At 47.5% G+C, this 18,791-nt stretch overlaps 1 protein-coding gene across 7 annotated transcripts in view; it reads left to right on the top strand.

Annotated features, from left to right (window-relative positions):
* The first annotated feature begins 454 nt into the window (after positions 1–454).
* ULK2 (unc-51 like autophagy activating kinase 2) overlaps positions 455–18,791 on the top strand; it is a 53,163-nt gene continuing 34,826 nt past the window's right edge. For all 7 annotated transcript variants that reach the window (XM_066264370.1, XM_066264374.1, XM_066264373.1 and 4 more), the window contains exons 1-10: positions 455–1,088; positions 2,366–2,458; positions 3,504–3,545; positions 7,591–7,623; positions 7,921–7,957; positions 10,779–10,952; positions 12,028–12,101; positions 14,330–14,431; positions 15,537–15,595; positions 16,987–17,069. In XM_066264370.1, coding sequence (XP_066120467.1) covers positions 999–1,088; positions 2,366–2,458; positions 3,504–3,545; positions 7,591–7,623; positions 7,921–7,957; positions 10,779–10,952; positions 12,028–12,101; positions 14,330–14,431; positions 15,537–15,595; positions 16,987–17,069 — 787 coding nt within the window. In that variant the 5' untranslated portion in view covers positions 455–998. The remainder of the gene's footprint in view (positions 1,089–2,365; positions 2,459–3,503; positions 3,546–7,590; positions 7,624–7,920; positions 7,958–10,778; positions 10,953–12,027; positions 12,102–14,329; positions 14,432–15,536; positions 15,596–16,986; positions 17,070–18,791) is intronic.

Consider the following 18,791-nt stretch of genomic DNA (forward strand, 5'->3'; position numbering starts at 1 on the left):
GCTACAGTTTGCTTTTGTTGTTGTTGTTGTTACAACTAGCAAGAATAACATTTAGTAAGAATAGCTCAGACCTGGAGCTTCTTGTCCTAACCAGTTTCAGGGGGCTCCGTCCCCGAACAGGTTGTAGGAGATGCTCCTTGGCTGTCACGGGGGGTCTCCGGGGCTCTGCATTGTCCAAGCTATTCTCGGGTCCGGCTGACAGCTGGGAGGGAGGGAGGTCAGGACCCGCTTTCCATGAACGCACCTCCCAGCGGGTCCCGCCCAGGCCCGCGCGGAGACCGTAGAGAGTTACTTAGAGCGGCGGTAGCCGCGAGTCCGGCGCTTCTCTGGACTCGGCGATAGCCTGGGGACCCCCGCGGGCCCGGCGGGCGCACTCCTTTTCCTGGCGGAGGGAGCGCGCCCGGCTGCGTGCTGCGTCATATAAGAGCCGCTGACGTCGCGGAGGGCCGGCAGTCGGTGCACCGGGCGCCGCCGTGAGGCCAGGGGCAGGAGGGTTCGCAGCTGGGTCGGCGCTCCGGGCGGCGGCCGCTGTTCCTGCTGCTCCTGCTGCTCCTGCTGCTCCTGCCGCCCCTGCCGCCGCCGCCGGAGCGGCGCCCCGGGGCCGAAAGGGTCGCAGCGGCCGGACGGCGAGCCGGGGGATGGGGGTGGGGAGGGCTGGGCGCGGCGCCGGGGCCGCCCAGTGACGGCCGGGGTTGCGCCGAGGCCGTTGGGCAGGTTGCGCCCCGCGGCCCCGAGGCCCCCGCAGCGGGCGGGCGGGCCATGAGCAGCGGCCGCGGCCGGGCCAGGCCTCGCGGGGCGGGCCCTTCGACATGAGCGTCCGCCAGGGCCCGGGGCCGCGGCTGCCCCAGTCCGGCCGCCCGCGGGCGCGCTCCCGGCCGGCGGGCCCGCGGCACTGATCCCGGCCCGCGGCGCTGATCCCGGCCCCGCGCCGCCGCGCCGCCTGCCCGGCCCGCCTGGTCTGCCCGGTCCGCCTGCCGGATGCCCCGCGGGGCGCGGCCATGGAGGTGGTGGGCGACTTCGAGTACAGCAAGCGGGACCTCGTGGGACACGGGGCCTTCGCGGTGGTCTTCCGGGGGCGGCACCGCCAGGTGAGCCGCCGCCGGGGACCCGGGACCTCCCGGCGCGGCGGGCGCCCCCGAGGCCGGCCGGTGACCGCGCGGCGCGGCCATTGTGCGCACTGTCAGCGCCGCGTGTTTGTTTTGGTCGCGCGAGGACGGCAGGGAGGCCGGGCTCCGCCTCCCGAGGGCCGGGGCGCCCCGGGGAGCCTCCCTGCCCCCCTGGGACTTGCCCTGAACTCCGCAGGACCTCTCCTGCGGGGCCCGGGAGCGCGCGCCCCTGGGACTTGAACCCCCTCTTCTTGCGCGCCCCGCGCTCTTGACCCCTTTGAGCTCGGAGGTTGCAGCCCCAGCGGAAAAACGGGCTGCTTTTCACGAGTCTGTCTCAAAACTTGGGGGAGGGGGTATCTCCCCACTTCCCAGCGTCGGTGCCTCTACACCCCCGGAGAGTCCCGGACCGTCTTCATTTCCTGGGGGGCGGGAAGGGGTCACATAGGCGGACCCCGGGTGGGAAAGACGGTTGGGTTGGGTGGACACTCCCGTTTTCCAACACAAATCAACACGAAAGCAGGTTGCTTTTATTTATTTATTTAATTTTTTTTAACGTTTTCTTGCTCTTTCGAAAAGAGGGTCAGCCGAGGTTTTAGAATCTAAAGAATTTGGAAAGCCACCTCAGGAGTGGAAGTAATCATATAAAGGGTTTGGCAGTTCTTGACGGTTGTTGCCAACGGGCCGGGTTTGTTTCTTATCTGATCAAGTAATAAATACCGCTTTTCATTTGTTATGAAAAATAACTTAAAACTCGAGAGGAAAAAAATGGTTTTAAAGCATGGCTCAATCCAGCCAAGGTGTCAAATACTGTTTGCAATTAACCATCCCACCTCCCTGTCGACAGGAGCCGTCCGCCAGGGACGCTCATCCACTTCTCATTTTTACTATCCACATTTCCTCATGACTTTTAATAGTTCTAAACTGTTGTTTGTTTCTTTTCCACCTAATGCTGGTTACTATGTGTCCTTCGTATTATTTTTTAGTAGCTATCTTGTCGGACATGAACTGTTACACTGTAATTTTTTTTATCCATTTTGAGTTTATTTTTGTGAATGATGTAAGTTGGTGGTCTGTTACACTGTAATTTTATGAAATCATTTTCCAGTTGCTGGGGATGCAGATTCTTTTCCATTTTTTACCCTTAGTGCTGTCCATGGATTTTGCTAAAAACATCTTTAGGCTTATAGATTTTTTTTCCCTGTTGAATTATTTCTGTGAAACAATTTATAGGAGGAATAACACTATTTTTTCCTTTTCAGAAAACAGATTGGGAGGTAGCTATTAAAAGTATTAATAAAAAGAATTTGTCAAAATCACAAATACTGCTTGGGAAGGAAATTAAAATCTTAAAGGTATGTTTCTTGAGGTGGCATTTCATACCGGGTTAAGACTTATTTTAAGTGAACACATGATGACATACATACTTTGTAATTTTGGTAGTTGGACCCAAGTTTGAGAATTTTTACCTGTTGCTTTTATTTTTGCATGCCCTGTTTTTTAAAACATTGAGCATTTAAAAAAAAAATGATGTTAGTGGCTCTTGTCCAATGCTTAGAGGGATTCTGTGGAAACTCATTTTAGTTTCTCATAATTTCTTTTCCTCCTTCCCCTGTTTTGTTGTTGTTTGAAGAGAGACAGGCACCCCTTGTATGCATTGACCTTTTCTGTTGTTGATCCCTTTCACCGTACGGATAAGTGTACGGAGAGCCGAGCCGGGTGCCCTTGGGATCTCACTTTCCTTGGAAGTCGTCTTTTAGATCACTGTCACAGCAGTGTTATCCAAGTGAGATGCTTTGAGTGAAAGACTCCAGTGGTCACATGAATTCTGATGCTAAACACGCCTTGAAGAGTCCCAAAGCACTTGGCGTATTAAAGAAAGTCTGAAAATCATGCTATGTAGAAGTCGATGCAGGTGAATGTAGCCCAGTGCTTCCCAAACTAATGTGAACATGGACTCTCCTCTGTTAGGTGGATGGCCCTTTGAGCAAAGTGCTATACTTCATTTTCTTTCAGGCAAATAATGTGCTTTTAAGAAGTGCTGTGGAATTTTATGCCTCTATTGCTGTTACAAATTATTAAATTTAAAAGGTTAGCAGAAAGTCTGTAGTCATACTAACTATATGACACTTATTTTGTAAACAAGTACTTTGATCGGTACCTTGTTAAGCGTCTAAAAAACAATAGTGGTAAAAAGATATTTAGGCCCCAAGTAAATTTTGACCAGGCACATTTCTTATTCTTTAGTAGGTTGAATGTTACAATAACAGAACTGTCGTGTACTAGAAATAGCATATATGTACGTGTGTGTATACTTAAATTAATTTTTATTTGCATATTAAACTATATTAACATTATTAAAATAAAATATGAATTTTGAATTCTTCATTTTCTTAACAGGAACTTCAGCATGAAAATATCGTAGCACTCTATGATGTTCAGGTACTTTCTTTTGGATTAAAAACAAACTGTCATGTCTCTTAATAAGGAACTTACATTTTTTTCCCTATTTCATAGACATTTAAGTGAATCTGCATAGAAATAGAAAATTGCCTTATTCTTTTTGAAAATATATATAGCTTGAGTTATATACTTATTAAGAAGTTGTTTAAAAAAGTGTGGGACAATAGGGTAAAACAAGTCATGAGCTGCAAGAGTAAACTTTTTCAAAAGTAATAGTGTTGTTTTAAAGGCCAAGCAAAGGAATGCTGACACCAGATCTAGCATTTCCGTGATCAGTGTAGGAAGGACTGTAGTGGACTAATAAAAAATTAGAGTGCTTTTTTTCTTACTGCAAAAGCAACATCTGCTAGTTGTAGAGATGTTAGAAAGTAAACAAGAAGGAAACTGCATATTCGTGTCCCAGATGGAGCTGTGATTATCCCCATGGCATGTCGTGCTTTATTTGGAGATGGAACAGCTAGTTTCTGAAGTCATCTTCTAAGACAACATTTCTGTATTGTCAAAACTGCCCTTGGAAATCCTTTTAAAAAGCCCGTCTGTGGAGCAACTTACTGTTTCTGGGATGGAGCAGCAGAGCAAGTAGTTGGCTTATAGTTAGAGGGCATATTGTGTTCTAAAAATCCTCCTTTAACTACTCGAGTCACACTTGCCTAGTGTGGCATTTACCCGGTGACAGCCTCCAGGCTCTGAGATCTGTTGTCAAAGTCGGCCAACGTGCATGATTGGCAATATTTCATCTTTTGTTTTGCTTAACAGACATGTTATGTGATTTTATTATACTATATTTCTTTTTTTTAATTTGTTTGTTTTAGCAAGAGAGAAAGAGGGACAGACAGACAAGAAGGGAGAGAGATGAGAAGCATCAACTCATAGTTGCAGCACCTTAGTTGTTCATTGATTGCTTTCTCATGTGTGCCTTAACCAGGGGGCTCCAGCCAAGCCAGTGACCCCTTGCTCAAGCCACTGACCATGGGCGACCTCGGGGTTTTGAACCTGGGCCCCATGTCTATGAGCCCATGCTCAAGCCGGCGACCTCGGGGTTTTGAACCTGGACCCTCAGTCTCCAGGCTGAAGCTCCATCCACTGTGCCACTCTCTGGTCAGGCGTGGAATACCAATTATTAAAATACCCATCAGAAGAAGTTTGTGTGCTAAGTTCTCTTTATTTCACAGGGCAGTGTTGTTTCAAAGGAGATCTTGTTGCACAGAAATGCTCTAAACTAGCTGTTTTGAGACCCTAGTTTTTATTTATAGTCTATGGGAACTGATAACTTTTATAAAATCCAATAAAAATAAATTATGAAAACAAAATAAAAAAGACTCTACAAACAGATGCCCAAAGTTTTTATTATTAGGTTCAACAGCAGACATAAAATTATTTTGTTGTTAGTTTAAATCTTTAAAACTTATCCTTTTTTTTTTTTACAGAGACACAGAGAGAGTTAGAGAGAGGGATAGACAGGGACAGACAGACAAGAACGGAGAGATGAGAAGCATCAATCATTAGTTTTTCATTGCACATTGCAACACCGTAGTTGTTCATTGATTGTTTTCTCATATGTGCCTTGACCGCGGGCCTTCAGCAGACCAAGTAACCCCTTGCTGAGCCCCAGATGAGCCCGTGCTCAAGCTGGCGACCTCGGGGTATCGAACCTGGGTCCTCTGCATCCCAGTCTGACGCTGTATCTACTGCGCCACCGCCTGGTCAGGCAAAAAAAAATTCTTATTCTTAATTAACATGATAAGAATTATTATTAGGCCCTGGCCTGTTGGCTCAGTGGTAGAGCGTCATCCTGGTGTGCAGGAGTCCCAGGTTCAATTCCCAGCCAGGACACACGCGCCCATCTGCTTCTCCACCCCCCCCTCCTTCCTCTCTGTCTCTCTCTTCCCCTCCCGCAGCCAAGGCTCCATTGGAGCAAAGATGGCCCGGGCGCTGGGGATGGCTCCTTGGCCTCTGCCTCAGGCATTAGAACAACAGCTCTGGATGCAACAGAGCGACGCCCCCTGGTGGGCATGCCGGATGGATCCCGGTCAGGCGCATGCGGGAGTCTGTGTGACTGTCTCCCCGTTTCCAACTTCAGAAAAATACAAAAAAAAAAAAAGGTTATTAAAGAATCAGCTAATCAATCTTTGAATTACTTAACCAAGCAACAGAGCTGGAGCTACATAAATTCGAGAGACTGGATAAAATTTCTCAAATCGGTTCCTTAAAACCAGTCTGTTACCAAGATGTGATGGAATGTTTTCAAGGAAATTGCCAAACATCCCCAGATAATGTGATTGCCTCCAAATCAACATAAAAACAAACCAGAACATCGAAAGTGAAGTACCCTGGACCATGTCTGTATTCCAGAAGTCATCGTGCAGTTAGTGTTGCTGGGGGTTACCAAGTCCTCACTCCAAATCATGAACTTCCAAAGTAGAAGTGCTTCCCTGAGGGCTAGAGAATCCTTCTTTTCCCCCCAAGTGGTGAATTTACTATAACCACAGCCAAAAGATGGATCTTTCTGTAGTTCTTTCATGAACAGAATTGAACTTTTTTATTTTTATTTTTTAGTGAGAGGAGGTGAGGCAGAGACAGACTCCCGCATGTGCTGGGACCAGGATCCACCAGGCAAGCCCACTAGGGGGCGATACTCTGCCCATCTGAGACCCTTGCTCTGTTGTAACTGGAGCCATGTGGTTTTTTTTAGCGCCTGAAGCGGAGGCCGTGGAGCCATCCTCAGTGCAGGAGGTCAACTTGCTCTGCAGGAGGGGAAGAAAGAAAGAGGGAGAGAGAGAGAAAGAGAGACATATAAGTGAGAGGGGCAGGGGTGGAGAAGCGACCATCTGCTTCTCCTGTGTGCCCTGATCAGGAATCGAACCTGGAACATAGGCTGGGCCGACACTTACCTACCATTGAGCCAACTGTCCAGGGCCTAGAATTGGACTTCTTTTTCTTTTTTTTTAATATATTTTTAATTTATTCATTTTTTAGAGAGGAGAGAGAGAGAGAGAAGGGTAGGGGGAGGAGCAGGAAGCATCAACTCCCATATGTGCCTTGACCAGACAAGTGCAGGGTTTTTTTGAACCGGTGGCCTCAGTGTTCCAGGTCGACGCCTTATCCACTGTGCCCCCACAGGTCAGGCAGAATTGAACTTTTTTTTTTTTTTTTTTTTCCAGGGACAGAATCAGAGAGAGGGGTAGACAGGGACGGACAGATATGAGAAGCATCAATCATCAGTTTTTCGTTGCAACATCTTAGTTGTTCACTGATTCCTTTCTCATATGTGCTTTGACCATGGGCCTTCAGCAGACCGAGCCAGCGACCTTGGGTCCAAGCTGGTGGGCTTTGCTCAAACCAGATGAGCCCGTGCTCAAGCTGGCGACCTTGGGGGGTCTTGAACCTGGGTCCTCCGCATCTCAGTCCAATGCTCTGTCCACTGCGCCACCACCTGGTCAGGCAGAATTGAACTTTTTTTTTTTTTTTTGTAATTTTCTGAAGCTGGAAACTGGGAGGCAGTCAGACTCCCACATGCGCCCGACCGGGATCCACCCGGCACGCCCACCAGGGGGCGTCGCTCTGTTGCGACCAGAGCCACTCTAGCACCTGGGGTGGAGGCCAAGGAGCCATCCTCCGCCCCCCCCCCCCCCCCGGGCCAACTTTGCTCCAATGGAGCCTCTGCTGCGAGAAGGGAAGAGAGAGAGAGGAAGGAGAGGGGGAAGGGTGGAGAAGCAGATGGGTGCTTCTCCTGTGTGCCCTGGCTGGGAATCGAACCCTGGGACTACCACTGAGCCAACCGGCCAGGGCCAGAATTGAGCTTCTTAATGACTACATTAGTATGGTCAAAACCTCATTTGCCTTTGAAGCTGAGATGCTTAAATCATTGTTGGGGATTTAAACTTTCACTTGCTAATGGATTCTGTGATTTCTTTTCACTTGTTTAATAATGAGCAGGTATAGTATTTTTGTTCAAGTTATTTTTTTTAATTTGTGCTTAATTTTTTTCTAATCTAAATGATGTTTAATATCATTTACTTTTCAGGAATTACCCAACTCTGTCTTCCTAGTGATGGAGGTAAGCAGTATACAAACTTCTGTTTAATTTATTTCAAATTCCTTTTAGTTAGTACGCACTTTAAAATTGAGACTAGAAAATTATTTGTAATTTTGAATTAATAAAGTTGATTCAGTGATTTAGATTCTACTTTATAAGGAAAATAGTATTAAAGATTTTTGATTCTATAATTCTTATGTTTTTCAGGCTAGATTTACATTAGATACAAGTGAATTTTTAATTAAAATTAGCTGATAATAATTGAATTAATCTTGAACTGGTGTCCTAATTTAAATTACTTTTTCTTTTCTATATCAGTATTGCAATGGTGGAGACCTGGCAGATTATTTGCAAGGTAATTTTTTGTGTGTATCAGTGTTCAATAAAGATAGTACTATAATCTGTTTAATTCTGGGAGTTATTTCTGAAGTATGCTACCTCTGTTTTCTGTACTTATATAGAAACATTCAGTAAATATTTGTGGTCACTTTGCTGCCTAGTTATAGGTTGTTGTGGTTTTGTTCTCAAACTGTACTTGTGTGTGAGTACTTACCTCTGTGTGCCTCTGTCTGACAGTGTTTGAGAGGTGGGTCCCTTCCCAAGAGAGGAGAAAACCACATTGATTTCTCTTCTGCAGAGGACTTAGGGGTTGCCATCAGTGAACATTTAGCCCCTTTCGCTTCTTTCAAAATAAAAAGAAAATTGCAATGGAAGAATGAATCCAAGAGTGGTATTGATTAATGTGTAATTGATGAATCTTTTAAAAAAAACTTTATATGTTGATTTTAGTGAGAGAAGAAGGGAGAGAGAGAGAGACGGGAACATCGGTCTGTTCCTGCATGTGCCCTGACTGGGGGCCAGACTGGCAGGCAGCCTCTGGGCTTCAGGATGACACTAACCAGCCGAGCTGTCCGGCCAGGGCCAATGTGAATGTTTTACTTAAATTTAACAAATGTGGCTCTGCTGGCTGGCTCGGCAGTAGGGCGTTGGCTTGGCGTGTCCCGGGTTCGAAGCCCAGTTAGGGCACACAGGAGAAGCGACCGTCTGCTTTTTCACCTTACCTCCCCCTTCTCTCTTGTCTCTCTTTCTCTTCTCCTCCTGGAGAAGCCAAGGCTTGGTTGGTTTGAGCGTATTGGCCCCGGGTGCTGAGAATGGGCAGTAAATCCCCAGTGGAGTTTCAAGGAATTATACTGGTGACTTTTAGACTAACTGCAGTAAAATTATATGTGTGTACTGACTATATTTGAGTAGTTATGTGACAGGCCTTTATCTAAAGTCTCCATTATTAAATGTGCTATCTTTTTAATTATTTATTTTTATTTATTTATTTATTTTTTTGTATTTTTTCTGAAGTTGGAAATGGGGAGAGACAGTCAGACTCCTGCATGCGCCCGACCAGGATCCACCCAGCACGCCCACCAGGGGCGATGCTCTGCCCACCAGGGGGCAATGCTCTGCACCTCTGGGGCATCGCTCTGCCGAGACCAGAGCCACTTTAGCGCCTGGGGCAGAGGCCAAGGAGCCATTCCCAGCGCCCGGGCCATCCCTGCTCCAATGGAGCCTTGGCTGCGGGAGAGGAAGAGAGAGACAGAGAGGAAGGGGGGGGGGTGGAGAAGCAAATGGGCGCCTCCCCTATGTGCCCTGGCCGGGAATTGAACCTGGGTCCCCCGCACGCCAGGCCGACGCTCTACCGCCGAGCCAACCGGCCAGGGCCTAAATGTGCCATCTTGTTGGATTGTCACAAAAATCAAATATAGTTCATCTATTTTCAGCTTTTTATTGACGAGGGGTGGGCAAGCCTCTTCTAGGTTCGCACAGTAGGTGGGAGGAGGAGCTAGAATCTGAACAAAGGCACTCTGACTCTAAACCAAGCTCTTCAGCAATTCTCTGCAGTATTTACTACTCCTGACCACTTACTACTTCTTTTTATTTTTTTATAGAGACAGAGAGAGAGAGGGATAGACAGAGACAGACAGACACGAACGGAGACAGATGAGAAGCATCAATCATCAGTTTTTCGTTGCAACACCTTAGTTGTTCATTGATTGCTTTCTCACATGTGCTTTGACCGTGGGCCTTCAGCAGACCGAGTGACCCCTTGCTCGATCCAGCGACCTAGGGTCCAAGCTGGTGAGCTTTTGCTCAAACCAGATGAGCCTGCGCCCAAGCTGGCGACCTTGGGGTCCCGAGCCTGGGTCCTCAGCATCCCAGTCTGACGTTCTATCCACTGCGCCACTGCCTGGTCAGGCCCTACTACTTCTTTAGTGAAAGTAGCTTAAAGCATTTCTCCTTAACGGTGTCTTTAGTGGTGAGAGATGTGATGGGGTAGGAGTGTCGGGCAGCAGGGGAGGGGAGAGGGGGAGGGGAGGGGAGGGGAAGGGAGGGGAGGGAGGTGTGAGGACACGGAGTCCTGACAGGTCTAAGTGGTGGTCATGTCCCAGTCTCTCCAGTCAAGGATCTCACCTGTTTTTAACTTGTGGTCATAGAATGATTGGAATCAAATATGGACATTCATCCCAGATATTTGACTACTGTGAAGGGGGACTTCTTTTTTGGCTTGTCAAAAGAACTCCCCTTTGCTGAGCACCTGTGGTACTAAGAGTAATGAGGGAGCCTGACCAGGCGGTGGCGCAGTGGATAGAGCGTCGGACTGGGATGTGGAGGACCCAGGTTTGAGACCCCGAGGTCGCCAGCTTGAGTGCGGGCTCATCTGGCTTGAGCAAAGAGCTCACCAGCTTAGACCCAAGGTCCCTGGCTCCAGCAGGGGGTTACTCGGTCTGCTGAAGGCCCGCGGTCAAGGTACATGTGAGAAAGCAATCAATGAACAACTAAGAAGTCGCAATGCGCAACGAGAAGCTGATGATTGATGCTTCTCATCTCTCTCCATTCCTGTCTGTCTGTCCCTGTCTATCTCTGCCTCTGTAAAAAAAAAAAAAAAAAGAGTAATGAGGGAAAAACAATGATGAACAATGATGAAAACGAGCGACAACCAGTGAAAACGTCTGAGATACCTGGTGTCTCTTCACGGACCTCAGTTACTACAGTGAGAAGAGGAGAAGGATGTGGACCCAGTTTCCTCCATGCTGGCCCCTTAACAGCAAGACTGTCGATGGCACGTGCAGATGGCATTTGCCTTTGTGTGCTTAATCCCGTATTTGTGACTCCTTTCCTGCCAGCTAAGGGGACCCTCAGCGAGGACACCATCCGAGTGTTTCTGCATCAGATTGCGGCTGCCATGCGAATCCTGCACAGCAAAGGGATCATCCACAGGGACCTCAAGCCTCAGAACATCCTGCTGTCCTACACCAGCCGCAGGAAGTCCAGCGTCAGCGGTATTCGCATCAAAATAGGTACCGGGCCCTGCATTGTTTCCTGCAAAGGACGCTTTGAGACTATGTATTTTTAGATAATTTTAGTTCAGCTTTGTTAGAATGAGTGATTTTGCTGCACTTTGGAAATGTTTATCGGATTTAGTTAGGTATTTGAGCAGTGTGAACCCTTTACATTATTGGCAATCGATGCTAAAATTCTCTGGAACTCGGACCGGGAACCTGGCCGGACACCCTGCTTCTCCTCGGAGGGAGCCCAGGGCCTGCAGTGTCGGCAGCAGAGGCGTAACCCACACTTTTTACAACTCATGGGATTTATTCTTTTAAATATAGAATTATTTTTTAGATTAAAAAAATACTCATTTTAGAGAGGGGAAAGAGAGAGAGAAAGAGAGAAAGAGAGAGAGAGAGAAGGGGGGAGGAACGGAAAGCATCAACTCCCACATGTGCCTGCCTTGACCAGGCAAGCCCAGGGCTTTGAACTGGTGACCTCAGTGTTCCAGGTCGACACTCTATCCACTGTGCCACCCCAGGTCAGGCCAAGTCATGGGATTTTAACACAAGAAATCTGAGAGACCATTTAGTTCAGTCTCCGTATTTGGCAGGTGTTTTAGCACTCTTCTATCTCAATTATTTGAGGCAGTTTGTAATACTAGATTTAAAAATAACAAGTTTTCCTTGGCTGTTAGAAAAATAATTTCTTAGCAATATTTTAAGAATTTTTTGATGTTGTATAGGTTACATCTGATATCTGCAGGATAAAAACAGTTCAGGTTCTGTGCCTGGTACTGATATTTAATGAGAGGTGTATTAATGAATTATTTACTTTAATTAGCGTCTTCTCTGGCAAAGCTTGTGCTGTCTCCTCAGTCGTAAACTGGTGCAGAGCAGTGACTAGTGGGTTGGTGATGACTGCTCTTTCTCGGTTTGTCAGGGTGGAGGTGGTTCCTTTTTTATTTGGTAAACAGTCTTATTCAGTGGCTGTTAATGTCTCACAGTTCTTTTGTGCCCCCTTGTGTCTTGAGAAATCACATGATGTATGTTCAGTGTGAACAAAGGTATCATTTGGTTTTCTCCGTTTTGTTTTGTGAAACAGCGGATTTTGGTTTTGCTCGGTACCTGCACAGTAACATGATGGCTGCGACCCTGTGTGGGTCCCCCATGTACATGGTGAGTGCGTGTCCGCGTCCCAGTGCCCACAGAGCCACAAGCACTGGGCGCGAAGTATAGTGCTTGTTTCCTGGCGGGGTGTGATTGAATGCAGTCTGAGCTGTCCCCTGTGTCACTAACACTGGTGTCACCGGCAGCGCTACCCTGCAGACACCTTTTGCGTTAGCGTAGTGGACTAAAAGCTAGTTGACTTTGCTCATTGCCTTTTGTGTTATTTTTAAAATTTGGTCATTGAGGTAGAAATTTCCTTCTAGGTTAAATTGAAGATAAAAAGTGACCAACTGTGGCCATGCTATATTGATCTGTAGTATTAGGAATACTTAAAACACCTCTTGGGGACACCTCTTCAGCTGTAGGATATACTGATCTTTGGCATGGGTCTCTCAACAAGACCCCTGTGGTGTTCTCTTCATCAGTGTCCCAGTTAAAGCGGAAAACCTCAGCTTTCCTCCTCAGCCTCTATTTGCAAACTGTGAGGTCTGATCGGGAAGGCTATGAGACTTCGGAACTGATGGCAGGTAGTAAGTCTAGAAATACCTTAATTCTGAGACTTCAGAATCCTGTGACATAAATACTGTGCCACTTCCAATTCTAAGTTTAAAGTGGGCTTATTTTCCATTAGGATTTCATCTAATCTAAAATCAGCTTTGAAATCAAGGGAACTAGTAATCAAAGTTCAAAAAAAATTTTTACATTAGGTTTACTTTCTTGATTATTATTTTACTGCTTATATATACATTTTTAAATTTAATATATGGTAATCTTAAAATTACTTTGCACTCCTTGAGTATGAAATTAGCCCAGCTATGGACACATAGCTTTAAGGATAAGAGAGAGTGCTTGGACTAATTTTTAAAGGAAGTTGACTCAGTAAGAGATCTGCAAGGGACAATAGACACGTTATGCCTGGGAAATGAATTTTCACCCTCTTTTAAAACGTTTGGCATTTCTATTTAATGTTTGTCTTGATTGATGGTATTTTTAAAAGCAGCATCTGCTGAGAGGTGGGAACACAGCTGTAACAAAGGAGCAGAGAAGTGCCTTTGCTCTTATGACAGTTTTATTTGTGTTCTGTGGGACAGCTTTTCTATTGTAAAAGCTTTCAAATGACAGGAAAAAATGGAGTAATAGAGCAAACACTCTTGTGTGTCCACCATCTGTTGTTTGGTTTTTTTTTAATTTTTTTTTAAATTTATTTATTCATTTTATAGAGGAGAGGGAGAGACAGAGAGAGAGAAGGGGGGGAGGAGCTGGAAGCATCAACTCCCATATGTGCCTTGACCAGGCAAGCCCAGGGTTTCGAACTGGCGACCTCAGCATTTCCAGGTCGACTCTTTATCCACTGCGCCACCACAGGTCAGGCCTCCACCATCTGTTTTTAACAAAGTTAACATCTTGCCATGTTTGCCTTGATCTTTTTTTTTTAGAAATAAATAAAATATTTCAGAGTTCAAATTCCTAGTGTACCCCCGATTCCCATTCCCCAGTCTTCACTCCCACACCCCAGAAGTAACCTCTGTCCTGTAATTGGTGTGTGTATTTCATTTTTTTTTTTTTTTTGTATTTTTCTGAGGTTAGAAACCGGGAGGCAGTCAGACAGACTCCTGCATGCGCCCAACCGGGATCCACCCGGCATGCCCACCAGGGGGTGATGCTCTGCCCATCTGGGGCAATGCTCTGTTGCAACCAGAGCCATTCTAGCGCCCGAGGCAGAGGCCACAGAGCCATCCTCAGCGCCTGAGCAAACCCTGCTCCAGTGGAGCCTCGGCTGGCTGTGGGAGGGAAAGAGAGAGACAGAGAGGAAGGAGGGGGGAGGGGTGGAGAAGCAGATGGGCGCTTCTCCTGTGTGCCCTGGCCGGGAATTGAACCCCGGACTCCTGCATGCCAGGCCGATGCTCTACCACTGAGCCAACCGGCCAGGGCGGTGTGTGTATTTTTTAATCATTATTTTAATATTCTTGCTGTATTTTATGTGTCCATAATAATATATATAAATGCCCTTTCTACAACTTCTTTTCGTGCAACATTGTTTTTGAGATTCACCAGTAAGTCCCAATGTAAGAAAGTAGTTCAGTGTTCGTTATAGAGTCATTTTAATTAGGGAAATATCACAGTGGGTTGTTGTTATTTTAGCAGTTTTGCTAGTAGCTGACCGTTTCCAGTCAGTTAATATATGCACATTAATTACGTAACAACGTAACTTGTGTCTCCTGACTCTCCCGCCCCAGGCTCCGGAGGTGATTATGTCTCAGCAGTACGACGCCAAGGCGGACCTGTGGAGCGTGGGGACGGTCATCTATCAGTGCCTCGTCGGAAAGCCTCCCTTTCAGGTGTCCTGACGTTTGTCTCATCGGCTCCGTTTGGGGTCTCCTCATCTTGGCAGTTCGTTGCCTGTGACTTATGAAATGGAGGCCGCTGTGAAAGTGGTGTCTTTGGATTCTTTGTGACGTATTCTGATTTTGTTTCGGACGGAGACGGCGCCCTGAGCCAGACCAAGTTCTCCTTCCCCTTTTCTATCTGCCTTCCCTCTGTGGTTGGGCTGAGCAGGAAGCGGGGCCTGTCCTCCAGGGCAGTGAGCGCTAGTGAGGGTCAGTCTAACGGGCCGGGGGGAGGGGGTGTGGACTGTGATGTCAGCGCTTCCTGCTGGCCTGGTGTGGGGGTTCTGGAATCCAGGTAGGCGCGAGAGCAGGTCTGGCAATATTGCTGTGCACTATCTATTCTATCCAGATATCTGCTCCTGTCACTGCCGAGGGGGAGAGCGCCAGTTCAGGCTTTATAGGAATTATTTTGGGTCCGTCTCCCTTTCCTTCTCTCCCCTAGCACCCTGCAATAAGCAGCCCTAGAGCATAATCATGATGTTCCTGTTGAGCTCAGAGTGCCTGACCACATAGAGGGTTTCTGGGTCTGAGCACTGCATCAAACAAACGGAAGTTATTTGGCATTTAAAAATCAGAGACGCAGCCGGGTTAGCCGTTAATTTTTAGTCTGGTCTGTATGTGTAGGCAGCTGCCCCAGCTCATGGCTCCCATTGTGAGGGTGCTGCTGTCACTGCGGGGGTGGGGGGCTGGGACATGGCTGTGAATCTCTTCACGTCCTAAGGTAAAGCACACCCGGGTTTCACAGGGTACGAGTACCTGCCAGGTGCATATTGGCCGTGACTATTGGTCCCTGAGCTCCAGAGTACTGGTTCTTGAGCTTTTCTAAGTTTCAGGCTTCTCCAAGAGTCTGACCGCAGTGCCCAGATATGCGTAATTTGTGTATAATTTTATGGATTTTATTAAGTTCCTGCTGTCCACCTATGGCTCCTCAGCAATCCATGCTTTCAAGTTCAGAATCTATGTCCTATAGCAAGAATAGAAGCATCAACCATATGATTTGGAATTTTTATTCCTGTTGTTTAATTAATAAACCTATTTTTTTTTTAAATAAAAACAGGCCAATAGTCCTCAAGACTTAAGGATGTTTTATGAAAAGAGCAGAAGCATCCTGCCCAGGTAGGTGTTTGGTCACACTGAGCGTTACACCTGTGACTGCAGTGCTGTGTCCTCTGTGTGTCTGTTGTTGAACCTTTCCTCAGTGACAGTGACAGCATTCGTCGTGACAGGAGTGTGGACGGCACTCGTGCCCCATTGCGGCCTGTGTAGCGCTGAAGTGTTTTTCAGTCCTGCTCACATTTCAAAGTATATCTAGAAGAAAAAGCTACGCAGGTTGTGTGTGTTCTGTGAGGGAAAGAGATGCAGACAGAACAGTCGTGCGTGAGCGAGAAGTCAATTCCCTCCGCCCTCCCTCACTGTCCAGGGTCACGGGGTTTGCTGTGTGTCTTGTGAAGTCTTTCTTATGCAAGCTCTTTTTTCACGTTTGAATGCTTCTCACGCACATCTGTTTACTCACGCACATCTGTTTACTCACGCACATCTGTTTCCACACGCACGCACACGCACGCACACGCACGCACACGCACGCACACACGCTATTAGCCGTCCGCCACCCTTTCTGCTCTTCAGTGCAGCGTGGCTGCAGTTCAGCTCCCGCGTGGCTGGGACGGCTGCATGGAGTTTCAGATGTGTCCTGTTTTGTTGAATCAGATGCCTGTTTTCGTTTTCTGGTTCCCACAAACAGGCTGTCGTGGGGCTGGGCAGCAAAATGCAGGCACACCGGGCAGGACTTTAGGACAGATTCCTAGAAGTGGACCTGGTGAGCCGGAGGGCTGCTCTCCAGATCGGCCTCTCCTGTTTGTTAACTGCAGAGAGGGCTCCTCGTCCACAGTTTTACAAGGTGGGGTGTCGTCAGACTCAGTGCCTCACCGACAGGGCGGCACACGCTAGCTGTTCCTTTAATGTGCATTATTCTCTCTCCTGGTGAGGTCGGCTCTCTTTTATTTGCTTAGTGTCCTTTTTGTAGTTTTTAGCCTGTGAAATGTATATTCCTGTTCCTTACTCATTTTCCCATTGCTAGTAAGAGGTCTTTTTCTTACTGGATTTCAGCAAGCTGCATTATTTTTCACTTGTGCTTATTTAGCTCTGCCCTTTTCCAGAAAGAATTGGGAGTGGCTCTTTTCTAACGGAGAAGTCTAGAGCAGCTGTTAGTGCCAGGCTGCAGCGGTGTTGAGACTGGAGCTGGTCTGAGCCTGGTCAGTGCTCTGTCCGTGCCAATGCCCTGTGTGCTGCCGTGGGAGGGCCGTGCGGCTCTGGGGCCAGCTCTCAGAGGCAGCTGCGCTGTGCATTTTCCTCCTTGAAGGCGTGAGGCTTCAGCACGGCCCTCTTGTTGTGGCGTGTCCTGTTTGTGAGACCCGTGTGCACCTTTGTCTCCCGTATTTGAGGCAGAAGCCACACAGTTAACGTGTGTGCATAAACTCACCACTCAGCTGTTGCTTTGCTTTCCTCAGCATCCCCAGAGAAACATCGCCTTATCTGGCTAATCTCCTTTTGGGTTTACTTCAGAAAAACCAGAAAGATAGAATGGATTTTGGTAAGTAATATTTTCAGATTTTGCATGCTTTCTAATTTTATTTCTATGCATTCTGGAAAGGTGTTTTGTTTTTTTTAAAAAGATACTAGAGAGGTTTCAGAAGACAGTGTCACTTCCACTTTTTCTTGCTCTCTCTGTCTTTTTCTGTCACTTACTGTGTAAATCTCCACTGAGTGCCCGCTGTGTCCTAGGGGTGGGGGGGTGACCAGACCCTGCCCTCTTGATCCACTTCTCGTCGGGGGGAGATGCAGACGGAGTATAAGCTCTAATTATCCGCTCTGTTAGGAAGGGATGCGTACTGTGGGAAAAAATGAGAGAAATGAGGGTGGGTAGGAATTAAAATTTTCAGTAAGGTAGTCAGTGAAGAGCTTTCTGGGAAAGTGACGTTTGAACAGAGGCTTGATGGACGTGGGAGAGCTATGGGAGGAGCCCTTCAGGCAGGCGAACGGCCGAACCAGTGTCCTGAGCTGGCACGTGTCACGTAGGCAGGTAAGGACTTCGGCTTTCGCTTGAGGCGTGGCGGGATGGGGGTCAGTCTGGCTGACAGGGGCGGTGGGCAGGGCAGGGACGAAGCCTGGAGCCTGATGGGGAGGCTGGACCAGTGGCCCTTGTGAACGACGGAGCTGCTCAGACTGGGGTGCCGCAGTGGGCGTGGTAAGAAATTGCTGAATTCTGGGTTGTGGGGGTAAAGGCAGCGGCATTTCTGGACGGACTGGTGTGGGTGTGAGAGGAGGAGAAGACTCGGATGGACTCACAGGGTCTGTGGGCTGAGCAGCTGGAAGAAGGGCGTTGTCGGCTCCTGGACGGGCAGGGCTGTGCAGTGGAGCCGGCGCTGGGGGTTAGGAGTGCAGGCTGGACGTGCTGAGTGTCAGGTGCCCTCGGACGTCTGCATGCAGATGTCAGAAGGTGCCTGGGTAGACCAGGGCGGAGCTCAAGGCTGGGAAAATGTCTGGGAAAGGCTCTGGGAAGAAGGAATAGCAGAGTAACACCCTTGTATCTTGGTAGAAAAGCCCCCAATTTAAAAAATGGGGTTTAGGAGCCAGGGAGGGGCACTTCCCTGTGGGTACCCCTGTGAACTTGTGCTCCGTGGCAGCTTGCTCAGTGCGGCCCTATAGTGTGGACTGTGGGTGCCCTCAGAGGCTGCTGCCTCAGTGTTGGGGTTTTAGACTGCTAAGGTGGACTCTCGTTAATTCTGAACCTTTCTTCTTTTATAATATAAGCATTAAAGCTAAATATTTCCAGGTACTTTAATTTGTCTCAGTCTATTCCAATACTGTTTTGCCGCTTCCTGTGTGGTGAAGAACTTAGACTGTGTAACATTGGAGGGGCACCCAGGTTCTGAAGGGATAGGAAGAACAGTTATCTTTGAAGCTGGGTCTCAGCTCCTCTTTGGGGGATAGTTTGTTAACTTATTCTAATCATTCTAATGTAAAAATAGCAAGACTTCAAACTGACAGACCAGAAAAATCATAAAAATATGTTTAATAAAAATGCTTACAAGTTAACTCTGTTCTTCAAATTTTTAGAAAAAAAGTTTTGGTTATTTTTTTGTAATAATAATTACAATAATAATAGAAACTTGCAAAAACTTATTCCAGAGCTTCGGCCTGTTAGTGTATATTATGGAAATCCACAGAAGCTTCTGGATGAGACGAACCGGGGCTTAAGTTTTATCCCTGCACTGACCAGGGCTTTGACATTGGGGAAGACACAGGGCCTGTG

The sequence above is a fragment of the Saccopteryx bilineata genome, chromosome 2, assembly GCF_036850765.1.
Source record: "Saccopteryx bilineata isolate mSacBil1 chromosome 2, mSacBil1_pri_phased_curated, whole genome shotgun sequence".
In the NCBI taxonomy this organism is placed as follows: domain Eukaryota; kingdom Metazoa; phylum Chordata; class Mammalia; order Chiroptera; family Emballonuridae; genus Saccopteryx; species Saccopteryx bilineata.